Source organism: Ambystoma mexicanum, chromosome 1q (genome assembly GCF_040938575.1).
Source record: "Ambystoma mexicanum isolate Mex_15411 chromosome 1q, UKY_AmexF1_1, whole genome shotgun sequence".
NCBI lineage: Eukaryota > Metazoa > Chordata > Amphibia > Caudata > Ambystomatidae > Ambystoma > Ambystoma mexicanum.
In genome coordinates, this window is record NC_090922.1 from 930,437,865 (window position 1) to 930,460,531 (window position 22,667).

The following is a 22,667-nucleotide window of genomic DNA, read 5'->3' on the forward strand; positions in this document are numbered from 1 at the left end:
GTCCTGCGTCGATGACGTCGATGCGCCGCCGTCGAGGACCTCCTCCGACGTCCGACGTCATCCGATGTGATAAGTAGGACGCACGACGCCAGTAGCCTCAGTTGTAGTTTTTTCCCCCAGAACGTGTGACAATAGTCAACTGCCAGTCCGACACAAAGCCTTGCGGAACGTAAGCTGCAAACGCAACAGAAATTCTGCAGCGGGGAAGGCAGGGCGGGAGCGATATGGAATACGTCGTCGGACCATCCCATCGAAAGAACGTTACCAGGTAAGAAAGTAACTTGTTCTTCGAGGGGATTGGGTCCTCCGACGTATTCCATATCTATGACAGACTCCCAAAGCAGTACCAAATCAAGGAGGAGGGAAAGAATTTAGAAACAAAATTTAGAATAGCCAATCAAATAGCAGAGCAAAGGACCGCCTTGCCAAAGGCCAGATCCTGCCCTCTGATGGAATCGAGGGAATAATGCCGCACAAATGTATGCACTGAAGCCCAGGTGGCAGCATCACAGATGTTGCGAATAGGAACACCCCTCTGCAGGGCAGTAGATGCAGCCAAGCCCCTGGTAGAATGGGCCCGCAAGCCAGCCGGAGGGTCCTTGCCCGCCAAGCGGTAACACTCCGAGATGGCCAAAATAATCCAGCGGGACAAAGTCTGTTTCGTCACAGCTTGCCCCAAGCGCTTACCAGCGTAACCAATAAAGAGTTGATCGTCCACTCTGACCCGGGACATGCGAGAAACATAAAAGCTCAAAGCTCTCCTAGGATCAAGCCTATGGAGCCTCTCCTCTTCCTTACCAGGATGCGGAGGAGGATAGAATGCCGGAAGAACAATCTTCTGGGCCAAATGAAATTCCGTCACTACCTTCGGAAGAAAAGAAGGACGAACTCGAAGGACAACCCTGTCCTTGTGAAATACAGTGAAGGGTGGCTTAACAGAAAGTGCCTGTAACTCACTCACTCTGCGAGCGGAAGTAACCGCAACTAAAAACACAGTTTTCAAAGTCAACAGCCTCAAAGGGCAAGAATGTAACGGCTCAAACGGAGCACCCATAAGAAACCTAAGAACAAGGTTCAAATCCCAACCGGGCACCAGGAAAGGCGACGGAGGGAACACATTAGTGAGCCCTTTCAGAAACTGTGAAATTAAAGGGATTTTAAAGTAAGAACATTCTTCAGATGAGCGCTTAAAGATGGACAGCGCCGCCAGGTAACCCTTAACGGTACCCACTTGCAAGCCCCTGTGGGCCAAAGAAAGCAAAAAGGACAGAACCATGGGGATGTCACATGCAAAAGGATCCACATTCTGAACTCTGCACCAGTCGCAGAACTTACGCCAACGGCAACGGTACAGAGACTTAGTTGCGGGCCTTCGGGCCGAAAGCAACACCTCCATCACGTCTTCAGGGAGGTCCCAATCCTTAAACCTCAACCTTTCAGAAGCCAAGCGTGAAGGTTGAGGGATCCGACCTCTGGATGGAGAACCTGACCCCCCTCCCGTGAGAGCAGATCGTCTCGGTAGGGAAGACGACGTGGAGGGCAGATGGACAAGTCGAGAAGGTCCGGGTACCACGTCCTCCGAGCCCACGCCGGAGCAATGAGGATCATCCGGGAACCGAACTTCCGTAACCTCCGCAGCACTTGCGGGATGACGGGGACCGGAGGAAACGCGTACAGCAGCGGGAACGACCACTCCACCACGAACGCGTCTCCTAAGGCTCCTTTTGGAGGAAATTCCCGCGAGCAAAACCTTTCGCACTTCCGGTTGACACTGGAGGCAAAGAGATCCACTTGAGGGGTCCCCCAAAGGGCGAAGATCTCCAGGAGAATCTCCTGAGCCAACTCCCACTCGTGAGAGATCGTGCTCTGCCTGCTCAGAGCGTCCGCCGTCACGTTCTCGACTCCGGCCAGATGAACTGCCGAGATCGAAACTTCCTGCTGGATGGCCCAGAACTCGAGCTGCATCGCCTCCCTGCACAGAGGAAGTGACCCTGCCCCCCCCTTTTTGTTGAGGTAGTGCATGGCCACCGTGTTGTCCGTCAGGATCAGGACACTCTTCCCTCGCACAGTCGGCAGAAAAGCCTTCAGGGCTAGCCTGACGGCCCTCAGCTCCAACAGATTGATATGGAGTCTGGACTCCGACGGAGACCAACGACCGCTGACTGTCAGCCCGTTGGCATGAGCTCCCCATCCCGTGAGGGATGCATCCGACACGATCGTCACCTCCGGCCAGGGAAGCCAAAACGGAGCCCCCTTCATCAAGTTGCCTTCGACGGCCCACCACAGAAGGTCCCCGGCGACCGAGGGCGGCACCTGAATCGGGTCCGACATCCTGCCGGAGGACTGCGACCATTGCATCTTGAGTGCCCACTGCAAAGATCTCATTCGCAGGCGAGCCTCTGGCACCAGAAGAATGCAGGATGCCATGAGGCCGAGCAACCTCAAGAACTCGAACGCTGGGAGCGTCTGGGCATGCTGAAACTTGCGCACCATCTGCTGAATGTGAAGAGCCCTCACCTGGGGAGGAAAACACTGCCCCAGGGAAGTGTCGAGCACTGCTCCGATGTACTGGAGCCTCTGCGTTGGCGTCAAATGGGACTTCTTTAAATTGAGGGAGAAGCCCAGCCTGTGAAGGGAGTGGCAGGCGACGGACAGATGATCCAGGACCTGCTCGGGAGAGCTCCCCCTGATCAACCAATCGTCCAGGTAGGGGTAGACGTGAATCCCCCCTTGCCTGAGATGCGCTGCCACCACCACCATGAGCTTGGTGAAAACCCTCGGGGCGGAGGTCAAACCGAACGGCAGGACCCGAAACTGAAAGTGCGAGTCGCCAACCGCGAACCTCAGGTACTTCTTGTGCTTGGGATGGATCGGCACATGGAAGTAAGCATCCTTGAGGTCGAGTGACACCAACCAGTCCTGAAGCTGAAGGGCCTGGAGGACTTGAGAGAGAGTAACCATCTTGAACTTGTCCTTCCTGAGGAGTTTGTTCAAACCGCGCAAGTCCATGATGGGTCTCAATCCCCCGTCTTTCTTGGAAATCAAAAAATAAGGGGAATACCATCCCTTGTTCCTCTCCGCTACAGGCACCAGTTCTATGGCGCCTTTCTCCAGCAGGGCTTGAATTTCCTGCGCAAGGAGCGGATCCGGACACTTCAAAGAGAGGTTCCCCGGTGGATTGTCGCGAGGCCTGTGCCGAAAGGGAAGACAGTAGCCGTGGGTTATGATCTCCAGAACCCACACATCCGAAGTAATGGCACGCCACTCTACAAGATGCTGCGCCAGCCTTCCCCCAACCGGCGAACCATGGGACAAGGCCTCATGACTGAGTAGGAGCGGCTGCGGCGTTACCTGAGGGCAAAGAGGCAACTGCCCGAGCGGCCTTGGCACCACGGGTACCCTGTCGTCCACCTCTGGTACCCCTGCGTTGGCCCCTTTGACTGCCAGCTCCTCTCGCTCTACCAAAGGACGAGTAATAGCGAAAGGAGCCACCCCTCCACTGCTGTCCCCTAGGACGAAAAGGCGGAGGTTGGCGAACTGCAGCGCCCAACGACTTCGCTGCAGCTTTTGAGGTCTGCAACCTCTCAAGGCTTTCGTCAGCCTTGCTGCCAAAAAGATGTTCACCATCAAAGGGCATGTTGAGGAGCCGGGACTGCACATCAGGAGCAAACCCCGACTTCCGCAACCACGCAAACCTGCGTATCACGGTGCTCGCCGCCATGGACCTACTGACGCATTCAGCTAAGTCCAAACCCGACTGAACGGACTCACACATGGCATCCTTACCATCCTGGACCAAAGCAAGGAAACCAACCCGTTCGTCCCCTTCGGGAATATGTTCAGCCGCTAACGCAACACAGTTCCACAGAGTGTGCGTGAAACGGGACAAGGCACAAATGGAGTTGGCCGCCTGAAGCGCCATACCACCAGAAGAAAACACCTTCTTCGCCCAGCCATCAAAACGTTTGTCGTCCCTATCAGGAGGGATGGTAGGGTACGACGCCTGCTTTGCCGGGGCCGTGGCCGCCTGCACCACCAAACTTTCCGGAGTGGGGTGCCTGGTCAAGTAGCAGGGGTCGCCACTGGCTGGACGGTATTTCCGCGACAAGGATCTGCCCACTGCCGGGAGACTCTCCGGAGCAGTCCAAGCCGCCGCCACCCTACGCTGTAAAGCCATATGGAATGGCAGAACCGGGTCAGAAGGAGGACCAACATCAAGGATGTCCGTCAGATCATCCTGCACAAACTCCCCTGGGGGAGCAGACCATCCCAGATACTCAGACACCCTAGCCATAAGGCGCCGGTATGAGGAATCGGCATGGGAGCCAGGCTCAGGCCGACCAAATTCCACCTCCGGAGAGGTGTCCAGACCACTAGCATCATGCAGCGACTGCCTCAAATCGTCAAATTGACTATGGCCCGAGACAACGTCATCCGGCACCTGATCAGGAACCAGGCCAACCGAATCCTCATCCGCCTCCGAAATATAATCCAAGAGGTGGAAAGGCACCTGAGAGTGCCTGCTCTTAGCCAGAGCCTTCCTAGGGGGTACACCCGAGACACGGGGCACCTCCGACACGAAAGGCGTCGATGGCGTCGAGCGAATCGGCGCCGCCGTCGAGAAAACCGGCAACGGCGCCGAGAGGATCGGCGTCGACGTCGAGGAAATCGGCGTCGACGTCAGATGCAGCGCCTCCAATATCGGCGGCGTCGACACAGCCCTCGAAGCCGGAGCCCCGAGCGTGTCCCTCGACGACCTGAACGTCGACGGCTTCGACGACTTCCCCGGAGCCGGAGCCTCGAGAAAGCCTGTCGACGCCCTCGACGCCTCAGACGTCGATGTCTTCCTCGAAGACATCACAGGTGCACACGGTCTCGATCGCGTCGAGGACCGGGACCTGGAACGGGTACGGCGAGAACGAGCCTCCTTGTCCGAACGGGACCTCTCCCGTGACTCGTGCCGACCACTCTTGCGAGCGGCGTCTCTCGACCTCACACGGCCGACCCCACTCGGGGGCGCGGACGGTTGAGTACCCTGCGACTCAAGAATCGCCAACATTTTCTTCCCGAAGGAAGCCCATTCCTCCGGCGTCGCACGGCTGGTGGGATAACCGACGTGCCGGGCAGAGTCCTCGGAAGAGGACCTGGAAGGCGACCGGTGACGGCGCTTCCGAGAACGCCTCGAAGAGGCAGAGGAGTGGCGAGACCGACTCCTAGAAGAAGACCGACGAGACCTCCGACGATGACGCGGAGAGTCACCCCTCGAATCATCCGTCGAAAGCCCCGCCGACTTCGACTTCCGGGGCTTGGACACCCGACCTACCGACAATTTCTTCTTACGTTCGCGTAAGGCCTTGGAAGTGAGCGACAGGCAGTCGACACAGTCATCCGTGTCGTGGGCCTCCCCGAGGCACCAGAGGCAGGCATCGTGCGAGTCAGTCACCGACATCTTGGACCCACACACCCCGCACTTCTTGAAGCCCGGACGCGGCGTTGAAGACGAAGTGGAAGACATCGCTGCGAAGGAATATTCACAAACGAACAGGCTCGAAGAACCAGAAAGAACAGAACTCCAAAGAGTCGAGGCTAGAACCGAGAAACACGAAGCAACACGTTCGCGGAAAAAACGGAACTGAGGCTACTGGCGTCGTGCGTCCTACTTATCACATCGGATGACGTCGGACGTCGGAGGAGGTCCTCGACGGCGGCGCATCGACGTCATCGACGCAGACGCCGAAAAAGTTTCCGAAGCAGCACAGCTGTGGTGATTACTGTCATAGATATGGAATACGTCGGAGGACCCAATCCCCTCGAATATGTTTTACTATGAATTGCGTCCTAAAGTGATAGCTACAGAAAAATCACTAGAAGGCCATATACATACTAGGAAATAATAAAGTGTATCATTCTATTTAGTGAATTCTCTCGGGTTGCCTAAAAGGCAAACTGTGCCTGTCCACCAGTCTTCTCCCCTCCCTTGAATGAATCCGACTGCTCTGCAAAAGCTACTCATTTAGGGGGCTGTATCTTTTAGTTGGAGCCCTTCTTACCCTTAGTACAGATGCTTTCACACCCCTTGGAGGGCTGTGGAAAAATCTCCATAACGCCACGATTGCTCAGCTGCGTTGACCTAGATACCCCATTCACATCACCTTAATGCAGCATGCCTTATTCAAGTGTTCTTCCCTGCTCCGTCGACTGTTAGGGAGAATGTTCATTTCTGTGCCAATTTCCTTTAACATTAGAGACCCCCAGCTCTTTTGCTGGACTCTGGACTTTTTCATTTTAACTCCTGAGTGAGTGGGACTTTTCTATCACTTGTTCATGCATTTTTTCTGACTAGGATTTTTGTGTTTCTTACTGTTTAATGGAGTCTGGTAAACTCCATGTACATCTACTTTTTGCATTGTGACACACAGCACCTTTTGTGCAGTGCCACTGAAAAGTCCACTGGACTGCTCTTAATGTTTAACTAAATTTAATTGGGTGAACTACTGTTCCCAAGAATAGTAAGATGACTCCTGTCTTTTGTGGGCCCAGCACACACCACCCTATGTGGGGCGCTGGGGGGTTACATAGTAACTCCTTTATCCCACGTCTCATGTAACATTCTGTTACACAAACTAACTTCAATGGCTGGTGGCAGTGGTTTCTATTTTACTACCTTGTGCCATGTATCTGCAGGCTGATGCCTAAGCTGCAGTACAGCACCCAAGGGTGACAATTTTACCAAAATGGCCCCCCCTCCCGCGGCTTCCTTTTTCACCATTTCTTGTCAGTTAGTTCCTTCTGGGTTTTTACTCTGTTTGAATCGGGTTTGAGTCGTTTGTGCATTTTGCCTTGGGCGTGTCTGGCAAGGTAGGAAGCGAGGGAGGGTCCCAAAACTTCCCTGTCCTTTGTCTCTAGGTGTGACTGAGTGAAACCAGTTTGGATTGGCCGGCTGGTTGCTCCAGAGGACAGCCAACCTGCTAGGTGATTGACAGCCTAGGGCTGTGAATGAATAGGAACTTACTTAAAAAGCAAGTTTTTTGTGACTAGAGGCATTGTCGACCATTGGAGGGTAACATCCGACAACGAAGATGTGAAGAGAGGCCAGCAGCATCCTTCTGGTCCGCAAAGTGCCCGGTGAAGCCCTGCAGCTGTGCTGACGCAGTTTTCGTTTCAACTTGGAAGACTTCCTCCCTTGGGCTGGTGGGACCAACTAGCCTAAAGACAAGCTTCATTTTGGCACAAACCTAGACTTGCTGTGACTTTCAAAGACTACAAAATCCCAATGCCCGGCAGAACCCTGGCCATCATCGAGTGTATGGTCTTCAGAAGTGCAAACCCGGCCAAAACTTCCTGGGCATCCAGAGGACCCTTCAGAAGCAGGAAATCTCCATCGAGAGTCCCCTCACAAGAGTCCAGGATCGAGGGATCAAGTACCTTCTAACCGGAGGTGTTTGTTCTTCTTTGGCGCTGAGAAAAATGCACCAAACCACAAAAGGCTGCTTAATCATGGAGAGTCCAATGCTGCAGAGTCCCTCTCTCTCAAGTGCTGCCAGAGGCCCACCAAACATCCTCCTTTTCGTCACCACGACCAAGGGTCTGCTACACTGCAACAGGAAGGCATCCAGCTGGAACATATTTTTCATTCACAGGTACTGTGGGACTAGGGGTACATCGTTTTTTGCCAATTGTGGTGCTTCCTACCTTGGGGAGTGCTATTTTACCCCCTTTAGAGTTCACCTCAACTTACTTGCACTGGCCTTGCAGATTGTGCTTCATCAAGGCGGCTCCCTATGAGCTGCTGTGATTTTCTATTTAAACTACTGAATTTTCTAAAACATTTTGAAAGAAGAGAGCATCAGAACTTTGAACTAGCCCATTGACGTTGGCTGTCCTGGCTCCCTAAAGGCTTTCGCAGTGCTAGTTCCCTTACATGTTTTAATTGTTGAACACTATTATTGCTGGGATAATAGCCTGCCTACATCCCTCTGGGAGAAGCTAACTGTTTTTCAAAGTAAAAAGTATGTTCTAATCTAACTATATCCTTTCTCTCCTTATAACAATATTGCAACAGTGATCGCAAATAAGTGTCATTACAGACCTCAAATGACGATCACTCAATGTGCTGGAAAATGTACAACATGAAGTTACTTGCCTGCTTTACTGCCTTGTTACAATTGAATCTAAACTTTTGAAATTAATGTTATTAGTAGTTGCTGCTTTTTAAAGATTGTCCAATTCCTTGTGTATATATAAATACATATTTATACTATAACTTTGGTGTGCAAGGGTTTACTTGGATACCTGTATTTACTGATTTCATTGTACAGCTCTACAGCTCACATTATCCCTCTTAAGATAAGACTGGCTGCTCAGTCGCACTACCAACTTGTGTAGTACAGGCCTATATTAAAAGGTGGGTTACCTAATACCAAGAGGGAAGTCTTGTAAAGTCCCACACCAGTTGGACTGTACAAATGCTTACCCATCACTGGCAATATGCTGCCTTACTTCAGTACCAAAAGTGCCCCCCGCTGCCATCCATCCTATGAACAATCATCCAAAATTCTGGGTTCTGCAAAAACGTGCTTTGTCTTAGACGTTTGGTTATATTCTTCATTTGTACACTGCATGCAGGAGATTCCAAGAGATCATAATACAGCATATATCTGGGCAAGGACGTCTGGGTGACGGACATATCAGGTAACAATTGCATTATTGCTTTGACTCAAACATTCACTTGGCTTATCCAGTGTGACATTATCACCCGGAAATCCGGACATACCCACAACACAGTGTCCTCAAAAACTGGCATTGCTTTCAACTTGGAAATGCCTATATAGGACTATAAACAAAATAATGGTCACTAAAATGTAAGCCATCAGGATGCAGCCTAGATTGTGTCCATACCCACCTGGTTTTTATATCGCATCCAAACTTGAAAGAAAACTTTTCCACAATTGGTTTGAACACCTGTATGAAAACATAAGTAAAACGGAAAGGGATGAGTGTAGTTCTTCTTAATGTTGCTAAATTTCCACCAGCCACCTTAATAAAGTTTAATAGGACTACCAATATGTCATTATGAAACGTGCAGTTCCCACATCAAAATGGCACATTCCACACTTGGTTTGTTGTTGTGCATTGTGCTAAACAGGTCAGCAATCCCCCGTTGTTTAGGTGTAGTAAACAAGGATCCATTGGTCACCAATAAGTACAGATGATTGTTTATATATTTTTAGCACTCTTTTTAAAATGGTACTTTCTCCTAATGCTTTAAAACTTGGAATTCAAACAGTAAATGGTTAATGACTCAAAAGAAGAGCAACAAAAGTACAATAATACACAATAATGACCCTGGTACTCTTACTCCTATAACTTGTATTGCTTTTCCAAATCAGGAGGGGACTGGAACGCATCTGCACAGCACAAAAGAGAACAATTTGTGGGAATAGTATTGATTGCTTTGCCCCTGGTACTTAGCACCTATATATTACAGGGACGGCCATTGCAACCCTGTGGTTACATTGGAGTCGGTTAATCTTACCAAAACGTGTGGAAAAATAAAAGAATAAAAATCATGACTGAATCTTTTGGGAAACATTTTGAGCGTTTTTGTCAAGGCGGTCAAAGTTATAGGGGCGGGGGTCTGAAAACATTTACTTTTTCCCCATTCACTTCCCACAGACTGCTTTTTGCCCAATCTACACAAGGAACAGCAGTTTGTTAGGGAGACTTTAGTAAGCTATCCCAGTGGTTTGTAGATCCCCAACTCTTAGTATAAGTCTGTACTAACTCAGGACCTTGGTAGAGTAGCAGAGCAATCGGGCTTATCTTAAGAGAAATATGTGAGCTGTAGGTAAGTGTTATGTAAGAATTTGTGCAGTGACTGTGTGAGACTACACAGGACGGATCTGCTTGGTATCAGGTAACCCACCTTTTGGTATAGGTCTGTACCACACAAGTTGGTCGTGTGACTGAGCAGCCAGACCTATCTCAAGAGGGGTAAAGTGAACTGTAGAGCTGTACAGGTGAAATTTGTCAATACAAGTAACCAAGTAACAGGTTTGTTATAAGTAACTGTCTATTTAACATCAGTTTTAAATAAGCATTCTTTAATAAGTCAATCGTTAGTAACTGTTCGAGTAAACTTTGGAATTACTATTCAAAATCGAAGTTAATTGCCCACCTTGTTTCATGGTCCTTCAGTTCCTTGGTGATGAAGCAAATAGGGTATTCCGTGCCTTGCTCATCCAGTTGACTTAAGACTACACCTATGCCTGTATTTGAAGCATCTGTTTGTACTAAAAAAGGATTGGCTGTAATCAGGAGCTCTTAAGACTGGAGCTTTGCAGCGGGCTTGTTTCAGCCCTGCGAATGCCTTGGCACACTTCTAATTCCATCTAATCTTCTGAGGACGTTTTGCAGAAGAGATGACATTCAGGGGAGAAGCTATGTTCCCATAATTCTCAATTAATTTCTGTAGTACCCAGTGAGACCTAGAAAGGATCTCACCTGAGTTTGAGTAGTGGGGTGGCACAGTCCTGTACAGCTTGTACTTTAATAGCCAATGGCCTAAGCTCACAACCCCCTACCTCATGTCCAGGGTAGACCACTTTGCTCTGACCAATTGGACATTTACTTGCCTTTATAGTCAGATGGGCCTGTTCACAAGCCTGCAATACATATCCAAGGTGATGAAGATGGTCTTCCCAAGTGGGGCTGAACACTGCAACGTCATCCAAGTGTGGCATGCAGAAGTCCTCCAACCCATTCAGAACCTGGTTCACCATCCTTTGAAATGTAGCAGGTACATTTTTTAGTCCTAAAGGCATAACCTTAAACTGGTATAAGCCTCCTGGGGTGGGAAATGCAGTTCTCCTTGGTGTGGTCAGTCAGTGCTATTTGCCAACAGCCTGAGGTCAAGTGAAATGCACTGAGGAACCTGGCAGCCCCAAATTTGTCCACCAGCTCATCTGTCCTTGGTAAAGGATGGGCATCAGTCTTGGTGACTGCATTTAGAGCTCTCTAGTCCACACATAATCTCTTTGGTTCCTGCTTTTGGCACTAGTAAAACTGGACTTGTAGTGGCTCTATAACCTAGAGGCCAAGCACCTTGTTAACCTCCTCCTTTCTATGTGTTCTGAAATAATCAGACATTGCAAGCCCCTGCTTTTGACAGGGAGACCACCAGTGAGCATATCATGCTGGCCCCAAAGGGCCAAATCTGGTGTCAGAGAAAACAGGGAGGCAAACGGACTACAGAGCATTGCACTCCTATTGCTGCAGAGTCAGATCTGAAGAGAGTTTGACTCTTTCAATTGTCTCATCTGAAGGGTGTCCCGTGAGGAGACCAGGGATAGGCTCACTCTCCTCCTCTTGATCAGAGGCTAGAAGCAAAGCTCCCAGTTCTGGTCTACAGACTTAGGCCTTCAGGCGGTTAGTGTGAAAGACACTAGGGGCCTTCTTGGGGTTGCCCAAGATAATTAATCTGTCCACGTCTGCTAATCAACCTTGAAGGTTCCATCCATTTGTCCTGTAAGGCCCTCTGCCTTGTAGGAACCATAACCAATACTAACTGGTCTGGAGTAAACTCCACAATGTGGGCCTTCTGGTCATGCCAAAGATTGAACAGAGCCTGACCAGCTTTCAGGTTTTCTGTTGCTTCTGTCATCAAAAGTACCATCCTTCTCCTGAGACCTAGCACATAGTCAGTTTAACACTCCCCTGTCGTTTGTATGCCATAGTGCCTGAAAGGAACCAGCTCCCACTGGGGGGCTGGTTTTCCCCGATTGGATAGTGTGAAAAACCTGAAGGTGTCTCCCAGACTAGTCCCTGGGTGACTGTCATCCATGTGGCCAGGACATGGCCATCGCTATTGGATCCAGTTCCTGGGGATGGACCAGAGAGGGAGGATCACCTGGATGGGGGGGGTCCTCGCAGAGTGGAAGTGGGACACCGACGGGTGAGACGCAGTATCCCCCTTCTTATAATACCTTTTCCCCCAACCTACCACGTAGGATACTGAAACACTCCACCCCCTCACCCCCTTTTCTGACAGGAACACTTTTGCATATCACGAAGGATGACAGACATCACCCAAGCCATTGACCCGACATGTCCCAACACAAAGGTCAGTCAAAGTCTGGCAATTGACTGAAACCACACACATCTGACTGCCTTTTTCCTTCCCCACAAGGATAAAAGGTGGAGCATAAGAACACAAGACGAGCAAGGCAGGCCACACGTCGAGAGAGCTAACCCAGCACAGCAGTTCAAGGAGGAGGAGAAAGTCGGCACATACCAAGAGGGTGACAAGGAGAGAAGCGACCTTGCCCTTTCCAACCAAGGCCCGTGAAACCTCAGCAGAAGGAATCGTAAGACCGCAAACAATAGCCAGCGTGTGTTGCAGCAGATGTGAACGGTAAATGAAGCCCTCCTCTACTGATAACCAAGCAAGGGAGAGACGCTTGTCTCTGTGGTACCAACCTTGACTACAAAGAGGAGGAAAGCCAAGTGGTTCATCACAGCCGGTGATTCGAGGGAAGAGTCGATAAGAAACCGAACTGTGTTGAACTAAAGTAGCAAACCGTGAATTGAATTGTGAAAGAATGCAAAGAACTGTTGATACTAGAAGGGGGAAAACCAGCAACGGAAGAGTCCGGTACCACGTGGGTGCTCACTCAGGAAACACTGTTAATTTACCAGATTGTTGAAACTACCATTACCAGAAGGCCTTTGGGAAAGGAAGCAGAGGGGTCAAAGTGATCATATGGGGCTACAGTAAAATCCTCAGAACAATCGAAAGTCTTTGACTGATAGAAGATTGTGTACTGTATAAAAAGACATTGAGATTTGTGAATGATACAGAAAACATTGTGATGAAAACAGTAGTGAACCCAACAGAGGGAAACTAACATTCGAGAAGGGCCAGAGACGGGAAGAGGCGGGACCCAGGGGTGAAAAGGCATCACCCAAAGCATAAACAGAAAGAAACTTTTGTTTATTTTAAAACCCATCAGGTCCTCGGAGGAAAGAGACTTTTGGAAGAAAACAGACTGAACCACTGAAGGCCCGGATTGCTGAGAGCAGAACGGTTGGCTCGTGCTGGGAAAGCTCAAGCATGTGCTGTGCTTCCGAATCCTACCTTGTCACTTGCTGATGTGGGGAAGGGAGAACCAGACTACCGCACCCTGACTTATTATTTGTGAACACTTCCTTCTTTTTGTTTTAGCGTAAGGATTGGCAATAGGTTTGTTAGTATAGGCCCTTATATTTTGACAAGACGCCACTCGGTCTGCCTTATTATTGTTTGATGGTCGAAGCTTGCTCCCATCTTAGATTTAGGGTTAGATTAGGTGTTATTCCAAACTACCTATACAGAACAACTTGAACTGTGATCACTTTAGTCTGTCTTTACTGTTGCCACCATGAGTTCCTTACAACAGCCACCCGCACCTTTGGTAAATTGCTGAGAATGTTTGCAGAGGAGTGAAAAGGAAATCCAAATAAAAGGTGAAGTACCTGAGGCAGAAGGCAAGTCGACCACTGGAACTGAAGAATCGAAGCTGAAGACAACCAGAGACGCCTGCAGATCCATCCAGCATCCGTGAAGCGACCACTGCTGTCCTGACCCTGTTTTCTTATCGAAAGGATCTCCGAAGAGGACGACTCCGTCCCTTTGGCTGGTGGCACCAACCAGCCCCAAGACGAAATGCAGATCAAGCCATTCCCGAGGTAATGTGACCTTCCAGGCCTGCAAACCGCAAATACCAGGGGACCTCTGACCCATTTGCAGTGCAACGTCTTCCTGTGAACGAATCCTGCCAGAACATTGGTGAGCTCCAGTTGAACCTCCAGAGACAAGATCCCCCTCCTCAAAGTCCCCTCACCAAAGTGCAGGACAGAAGAATTGAGTCGGATTGACCGGGTGGTAACCGTTCATCCTTGGAGCTTGTAAAAAGGCACCAAAACTGCAAACCGACCCTGGGAGCACAAAGAATTCCTTGCTGAGAGTCCTTTCTCTCAACTGCTGCTGTGACATCCCTTCCAGAGTTTCTCCTTTCTTCGCCATGATCAAGGAACAGGATACCCGGTCCACCGCTGTTGCATTGTGAAAGAATCTAGCTGCATCTTCTTCATCACGCCTCGAGTCTGTTGGGCTAGGGGTAGTACTTAACCTCCAACCAATTTGCCGCTCTTGATAACTTTTTGACCAACAAATGTTTTCTACTGACTAATAATCAAAGGATCCTTTGGAACTTTACCTTATCTGCTGCTGTGCTTTAGCTGCATTCCCACCAAACAGACTCTAAAGAAATCACAACTAGTTAGGGATGAACTGCTAAAGCCTTGTGGCATTTGAAAAGTATTTTTTTTTATTTGTTTAGTTGTTCAACACAAATTTTCAAATGACTCAGTCACAACACAAGAAAATATATGGTGCACAATTCATACAAATTTCAAATATTCACAATAAAGTGAAAACTGACAATACAATTCCATTAAAACAATTATAGGTCTATGAAGTATTGCATTGCTATTGCTGGTGCTAAACAACCCTTTTTATTCCTACAACAGAACATTTTCTGAATAACTATAATAAGTGATTTCACTTACCATTCAACTGTGTTCATGAACTGTACATTTCATTGCTATTGGGTAACTCACTTAAGTATTGCTGTTATCTATAATGTTGATTACTTTAAATTGTACTTACTTGAATTTAACTTTGCCTTGTGTATATAAAATAAAAATCTATTTTACTATAAATATACGTGTATGAGAGTTTCTTTCGGCCCATGTATTTACGGAATTCCTTTTATGTTTTTTTTGAAATTATTTGTTTATTGGTTCAAATAAATTCAACCTTCACAAAACATTTTAAGAAGAAACAAGAAATAAAAGGATCAATACACAAATAATAAAACTAGAAAATAGGCAAATACAATTCATAATATGAATGATCAATTGCTTGTGCCCTAAAAACAAGAAAAGTTTACTCATACCGTAAAACCAGAGAATTTATAGATAACAATACAGTTCATTGTGTGGTCAACCATCAATTGCTTATACACCCTGGAAACAAGAAACGTGTATTCATGCTATGAAGCCAGAGCATGTGTGCCCAAGAGGCAAGGAGGCTGTAACAGCCTATTCTTGTTTGTCCATGTTAATTCAAGTCATTTAAATTCAGGCTGTTAATGAAAGTTACCACTGAAACCACCATCGACAAGTGAGTACTCTACATGCATTTTCGCAAGATCTGAGCAAACAACCGAATCAAAATATTTCTGAAAATGGCAATAGCTCCTAGATCTAAATGCAAAACATTCTGTTAAAAAATGCTTCAAAATTTCAATACTTCCGGTCATCTGCCCCTATGGGAGAGCCGGCAGGCTTTGCCAACACGTCCATTCCTGGCCCCTGCCTCCATCCACCCTTCGTGTGCTGCATGCATTATTTGCCTGAACTAGCAGGGTGCTGGTGGCCCTGCTCCTCTCCCCCTTCCATCAGTAGACTTGAGGATTCCTCATACACCACCATGGAACAGCAGTAAGCCCTGGGGGTCTTACTTCCAGGAAAACACCATTGAGCGCGTATTTTCGGATTTATGTACCATCTGATCCTCAATGTGCTTCGAGCTGCAGAGAATCCGATGCACCCTTGCTAACATGTTTTACTTGGTGCATGTTGCAACCTGCTTGGATTTTACACTTGCATTGACCATCTTTCTATTGTTGCCTGGCCATTCCATAATGGCCGCTCGCACCAGAGTGCCTAATGCCTTTGTTGTTGCTGCTACCCCCGATAGGCTGGGGTTCCGGTCATCTGGGCCTATGGGAGAGCAGGCAGGCTTTACCAGCCCTTCTCTCAAGGCCCACTCTCAAGGCCCCTATCTGCTCCCTGTCTGCTACATGGATGCTCTCGCTCCTAGGCGAGTTGCTGCCATGTCTTGTGCCTTAATGTTATATTGAAACAAAGTGGACCAGCAGAATGGGATGACACAAAGTCTTTTCTCAAATATACATTTTTAATATTTAATAACTACAAATTATGCATAATTCATGTATGTATGATGTAAAACCATAAAATCAAATAATTCATTCCATCACTTGGACATTCATATCTTAAGCAATCACACTTAATCCCATACTTTCACTTTTAAACCATCAACAATAAAACCAATTTGACATATCAAGGCAGTGTCAACTACTGCTCCGAGTATAATCTTCCTTAGTTTTTGCATATACTAATGACCCGGTCCAAAGTATCAGGTGTCAGATATCTGGTGTTTTTATTAATCCAGATGCACACTGCAAGTCTGCTAGTCGGCTGAAGGCGTCGCTGCACTACAAAAAAGAGCAGGTCAGAATAAAAAATAAAAGCAAAAGGTTTGGGGGTTCCAGGGAAGGGAAGGTGCTGTAAAGAGAAAACTTTCCTAACAGACTCAGCATTTCTTCACAGACAGGGGTTACATCTTGCATTTGCACCCAAGAATCCACTAACCTGCAAATCCACAGGACGGAAGATCGAGACCCAGAGACCTCAGACAATCCACAAAGATGCATCATAGTGCCTATATACCTGTCTTCCATTGGATAACATTGTGTGCAAGCCCCTTTGTCTCCTGTCTCCCCTCCACTTCACTCACCTTTGGCCATCGAACCTGGATCAGATATCCTGCCACTGGGCTAGCCTTGGGTCAGGTAGAAAGGAGAGAACTTACCTACTCTTGGGTACATTGTTGTAGAACGATTAAATAGTTTGAAACTTACCACCACAAGCCCATTGCATCCTTTTTTTCAGTGAAACACATTGTGTTGGACCCTTTCACTTTTGGGCACAACACCCCATTCATTTTAGGAATTGGACTTCTAAAGTTAGGATTTTGTGACTGGTTCATATCATACTACTGCATCTGCATTACATCCCTGAATTATTTGGTTGAGTTATTGTCATGATCACAGCAAAAGGTTCCAGGGGTATCCCAAAGAGGGACTGGACATCAGCTTATCATTGTTGGTTAGTGGAACAGCAACACAGTGAGTGGGTGGACTTAGACTAACACTTACTGACTACCTAGCATGGCTGCCCTAGTTGTTCTCCAGTCAGTGTTGTGCGGTCTCGCTGTTGTCACTCCATTGGTATTTAAGCCCCTCCCAGCGTGCGCTCCCTGCTTCGCGTCTAGTCAGTTTTGCCGATGCTTACCTATGCCCGTGATTCCCGTCAGGCTCGTAATTTCATAGTTCTTAGAAGCAACAGTTTAGCGACCATAGTTTATAGCCTCTTCCCTCTCACATTAGCTTAACTGATTTTGTGACTGAAACCTTCGGATAATTCCCTCTGCTACTCCTGTCAGGTCATAGTGGACATTGGTGGCGTTGTGACGAGCGTATTGCTCTAGCAAGCCTCCGCCTAAACTCGCGTTTTCAATTTTACCTGAAGCGAGTTTATTACGCACCTCTTGTTCCAGTTAGGCGGCAGTCTCCGAGCCTCTCGCTCTTCGACTACAGCCCTGCTTGAATTCTCCTCAACAACCCAATTCCGGAGCGAGAGCAACTTGCGCCTTGGTTCCTGTCAGGCGCCAGTGTCCTAGCGTTTCGCTCATTCTCCACAGCCCGCTTGAACTTGCCAGTATTCCCATTCCTCCTGAGGCGACACCACCGCAAGTATCTCAGCCCTTTCTGTCACGACACGTTATTCATGGTTTTAAGTTGTGTATGGGTGCAACTTTGTGGAGAGTTGAAAACTGTACTAGCGAATTACGCCAGCACTAGTTTGAAGGAGGATCATTCTTGTGTTCCAATTGTCCTCTTGCATGTGCGATTGGTAGCTTGACGTATTTTGGATGTAGCATTTGTTGTGCTACCATTGTTGGCTGGATTTACTCAGTCCCAGTTAGGCATCACTTTTCATTCATGGTTCTTCCACCGCATTCTTACATTTCCCTATACTCTTTAAGCACAGAGTAAGCCCTATTGCTACCTCATAGGTTTCCATTTTCCTCATGTGTTCAAAGTTCATATAATATCACCTTCCGAGCCTGGCGCGCAAACCCTCAGCATCCTTCTTCAGAACATTGCGCCCCTGCACAGATACAGGATGGAGAGCTCATTAAAAAACATACTAGGTGAGACTCGGTGGGAGGGGAGGGGGGGGGGCTGGGGGTGAATTTTGCCAGAAGGTTAATTACATTCCCTGTGCACTTTTGGGTAGCTTCCACTTCACTTAAGGGAATTTTATGTGTGTTCATAGGTTTACCTGATAATAAAGAAATTGTAGAAAGTGAATAACGCTAACTAAGAAGAGGTTTGGAATAGCTTCCTGGGTGTCCCCGCGGAGTCAGGTAAGCGTTAGTTATTTGATGAAGTTATAATAAGTGAACATACTTGATTGTATATATTCGTATTGTGTGATAGTGCTACCTGCTAGATTCCTTTTTCAGTGTGTTCTAAAGGCCTAAAATACATCTGTATTTTCATAACGGACTGTCTAAATTGATCTTTTGTGTGCTATTCTGTGTGAGCTCATTGAGAGACCCTGACCCCACTCCCACTTGAAGCCCTTGCCTCTCACTTCATCTCTAAAACCAAGGATATCCTGTCCATCCTCTCGTCCCCTCTCCTTCCTTGATATATGGCCCTCCTACAGCCACCCCCACCCTCTTTCTCCTCCTTTCCTCTTCTCCCCTGACGTGGTCTCTAGACAAGTCGATCTATGAAAGTCTCATCAAAACGGGTCCATCCATGTCCTTCCAAAACCATCAAGGACCACATTGACACCCTTGATCCTGCCCTTTCGCCTCAGGAGCCTTCTCCTCCCCTCTGAAGCACTCTTGTGCACCCTCTTCTCAAGAAACCCACAGCTGACCACCGTTGACCCTTCTTGCCCTGCTAACTACCTCCCAATCTCCATCACTCTCTTTCTGGGCAATATACTGGAAAAGCTGTCCATCTCGCAGCTCAACCTGCACTCCGATTCTGTTGGTTGTCTCCATGACCATCAATCTGGCTTTAGAGCTGCCAGAAACATGGAAACTGCTCTTCTGAACATCCGTGAAGATCTGCTCTCCAACCTTGATTCTAACATCCCCTCTGTCCTACTCGATCTCTCTTCTGCCTTTGACACAGTCAACCATACCATCCCACTCAACCTTCTCCATGACAACTTGGATATCACCTATTAGGCTCTGACCTGGCTGACCTCTTTCCTCTCCGATCGACCCTCGCAGGTCAAACTTGGGTCCTTCCTTTCATCTATCTCCCTCTCTACCTGTGGTGTTCCCCAGGGGTCCAACCTCTCACCCTGGCTCTTCAACCAATACCTGGCAACGCTCGCCCACCGCATTGCCATTTTCTGCTCCAACTTTCAGTGTTACGCTGATGACAACTCATTTTCGGGCTCCCCTCGGCCACTTCATCTCCTTCTCCCATCTCTGACTGCCTATCTGCCATTCAGGAGTGGTGTGCCTGAATGCCAGCAAGATGGAGATCCTCTTCATCGGCACACCTTCACCCTCCTTTCCTGTCACTCTCGGGCCGGCCTCCCGTGGCCCTCCTCCTACTCCCACCTGTGAGGCTAAGAACCTTGGCGTCCTCTTTGACTCCACGCTCTCCTGCTCTGCCCACATCTCTGATATCTCAAAAACATCTAACTTCCTTTTGCACCTCCTCAGAGTTATTCTGCCTTTCCTCTCCTTCCCCCAGAAGCTCTCCGTCTCCCAAGCCCTGGTTCTCCTTAGGTTGGATTATTGTAACAGCCCCTTTCTAAATCTACGTGCTTCTATTCTCCACCCTTCGCAACTTATCCAGAAAAGGATTGCAAGACTTGTCCTTGGTCTCAAGCCCTGGGATTGTATCTCTCCAGGGCTGAAATCTCTCCATTGGCTCCCAGTGGCCTCAAGGATTACATTAAAAACCCTTTGCATTGTCCACAAAGCTTTCAGGGGCCTGGGTCCAAAATACCTTCAGCTGCCCCTCCGTAAATACCTTCCCTCCCGAGTTCTTCACTCCTCTACCTCCAACTCCCTCAGGGTCAGTTGTTTTTTCAAAGAAACGAGCTGGGGGTAGATCTCAGTCTTCAGTTGGGGCCTACCTCTGGAACAGCCTCCCTGCCACTCTGAAACTTGAGGAGAACCATCTCCGGTTCCGGAAGCACCTCAAGACCTCCCTTTTTGCTTCTGCCTCCACTCCTCCCCTCCCCTGCTGATCTTCTCTGTCTAAGCACAGTGCATCTGGCTTACCCTCTGACTTTAGGGCCCAGGTACCTGCTCACCCTGCCACCCACCCGCACTGCCTCCTGTCGATCCCTTGCACTAGGGTCTGTAACTGTAGCCATGCAGCCCCCCCCCTTTTCTTCACTTACCCGACGCACCCTGTCTGTTGCCTTATACCTAGCACTTGCCACATGCTGGCTGCACTACCATTGCCTGTTGCCTTTTACTATTATGTATTTATTATTTAAATGTATTCCTTTGCTCAGCACTTTCCATTATTCCTCTCCCATGCACTTGTGCATACTCAATGTCACTGGGCCTAGTAAGATCGTTGTTTTTGTATTCCCTTGTTCTCCTCCCTTGCCTCCTCGCGCTCTGAAACACATGTGTATGAGCGCGATACAAATAAAATATTAATATCAACGCTCGACTGAGAAAGCCTTGACTGCACATCTACGTACCTGGATTGGGTTTTGGCCAAACTCTCAGATCTCCCTCTTCATCATAACTAGGGCTGCCTCCTAAAATCTGTCCACCAAGCCAGATACTAGTAAATCCATCTTAACAATTTCAGAGGTCATTGAAAACCACATCAGAATCGCACTAAGTTAATAAAGAAAACGTGCACAAAGCATAAACCGAAAGCTCCTATGCCTCAGAAATTCACATTGAGAGAGGGGTTTGTGTCTATCCATTTCGAATTTCTAGGGCTATTTTTCTAGTTGACTTTGGTTGTTTTTTTTTTAAATTTGGAATATTTTAATGGGTTCCCATTATGTTGTGCCTTTAAATCATTTTTTGGTACGTGGAAGCGGGCAACCCCATAACCGCTCCATACTGCATGTTCTTGGCTGTACATCAGCAGTACCCTGCAAAGCTGGTCTGTAGTCAGAGCAGGTTCCATACACAAGTGAATGGCCAGATGAGTATTTAATGATAAGTAGTAAAATATATTTTTACCTGACACTCAAAGCAATGGTGTCCGTTAGGCCCTTGTTGTTTCAGCGAGTCATAAAAGCACATATTAGTCAGCCAAAACTTACAACACCACACATACAAACATGAAGCTGAAGGTGTACACAATAATAATTGTCCATCTAGAACAAAAAGATATGAAACACTGTTAGTGCTCTGTTAGGGAGAATTCTCAGAAATGTGCCAATTCCCTCTACCTTAGAGACCCCCAGCAACTGTGCTGGATTTTGAGGCCTTGATCTTTTTGACCTGGAGAGAGTGTGACCCTTTTTCCCCACTCTCCCATATCTCTTAAATGGGATTTGTGAACTCCGTTTCTTTTGGTTGTGGAGCCTGACAAACTACATAGGCATCATCCTTTACATTCTGGCACAGATCACCTTTAGTGCAGTGACACAGGGAAGTCTCTTAGATTTCTCCAACGTTTAAATACCTTCTCTGGGATCAACTACTGTTTCCCAGAGCAATAAAGTGAAATTGACTTTCCTTACATTTGTAACTTTCTAGACCCAGCACACATTATCTTACAATAGGGTGCTAGAAGGGTTACTTAGTATCCCCTTGGCCTAGCTTCTCATGTAACATTTTTTATGTTACCCTTTCCTCACTCAATGGCTGGTGGCAGTGGTTTCGATTTTAATACCATGGTGTGCATTTACCACGGGCTGCGTTCGCAGCTGCAGTAAAGCACCCAAAGGTGCCATTTTTGTCAAAATGGCCCCAGTCTTCTTTTTTCGCCATTTCTTTGTGGAAAGCTCCTTCTTGAGATTTACTCTGCGCGCCAAACCACGTTTGGTCCCTTTGTTCGTTTTGTCTTTGGTGAGCTTCACGAGTGAAGCCCGCCTCTGGTACCAGGGTGTCTGTGGTAGGCAGGAAGTGAGGGAGGTGCCCGGAACTCCCTCTGCTTAGTTTCTTAGGAGACCCAAACGCACTCTGTGACGATTGGCTGGCTGACTGTCCGGCAAGGACAGCCACCCTGCTGGGTGACTGACACCTAGGCTGGAATGAAAGGGAGAGAACTGTATAAAAAGGTGAGTCTTTTGGCTGGGAAGGCAGAGTCGACCACTGGATGAAGGAACCGAAGAAGAACTTGAAGAGGACGCCTGCTGCAACTCCTGTACCGTTGGTTTGCCTGGTGAAGCCCTGCTGCTGTGCTGAAACGCCAAGTTCGCATCAACAAAGAAGCCCCTGCAAGGACTACTTCTCCCCTTGAGTTGGTGGGACCAATCAACTCCAAAGTAAGCCACCTGGACATCTTTCTCGGAGCTGGTTGAATTTCCAGAGTGTTGCTGCTGGAAACCGTAGAGCCAGGGAGAGGAACACCAGTTTGTGTGTGTTGCTTTTAAGTTGGCCAAGAACTCCAGGAAGATCCTCCGGACACCCAGAAAGCAGGACTGACCGAGCCCGAGCACCCTCAACAGAGTAGGGGGGCCCCCAGAAGCAAGGAAAGTCCATTTCGGCAGCCAGGAACCGCAGTGTTGCTATT

The 22,667-nt window shown here is 48.1% G+C and overlaps 1 protein-coding gene across 3 annotated transcripts in view; it reads right to left on the minus strand.

The window, feature by feature from the left end:
• The window catches only part of RTCA (RNA 3'-terminal phosphate cyclase), a 225,437-nt gene that overhangs the window by 171,014 nt on the left and 31,756 nt on the right, over positions 1–22,667 (minus strand). For all 3 annotated transcript variants that reach the window (XM_069641582.1, XM_069641584.1, XM_069641583.1), the window contains exon 6: positions 8,903–8,961. In XM_069641582.1, the coding sequence (XP_069497683.1) occupies positions 8,903–8,961 (59 nt within the window). The remainder of the gene's footprint in view (positions 1–8,902; positions 8,962–22,667) is intronic.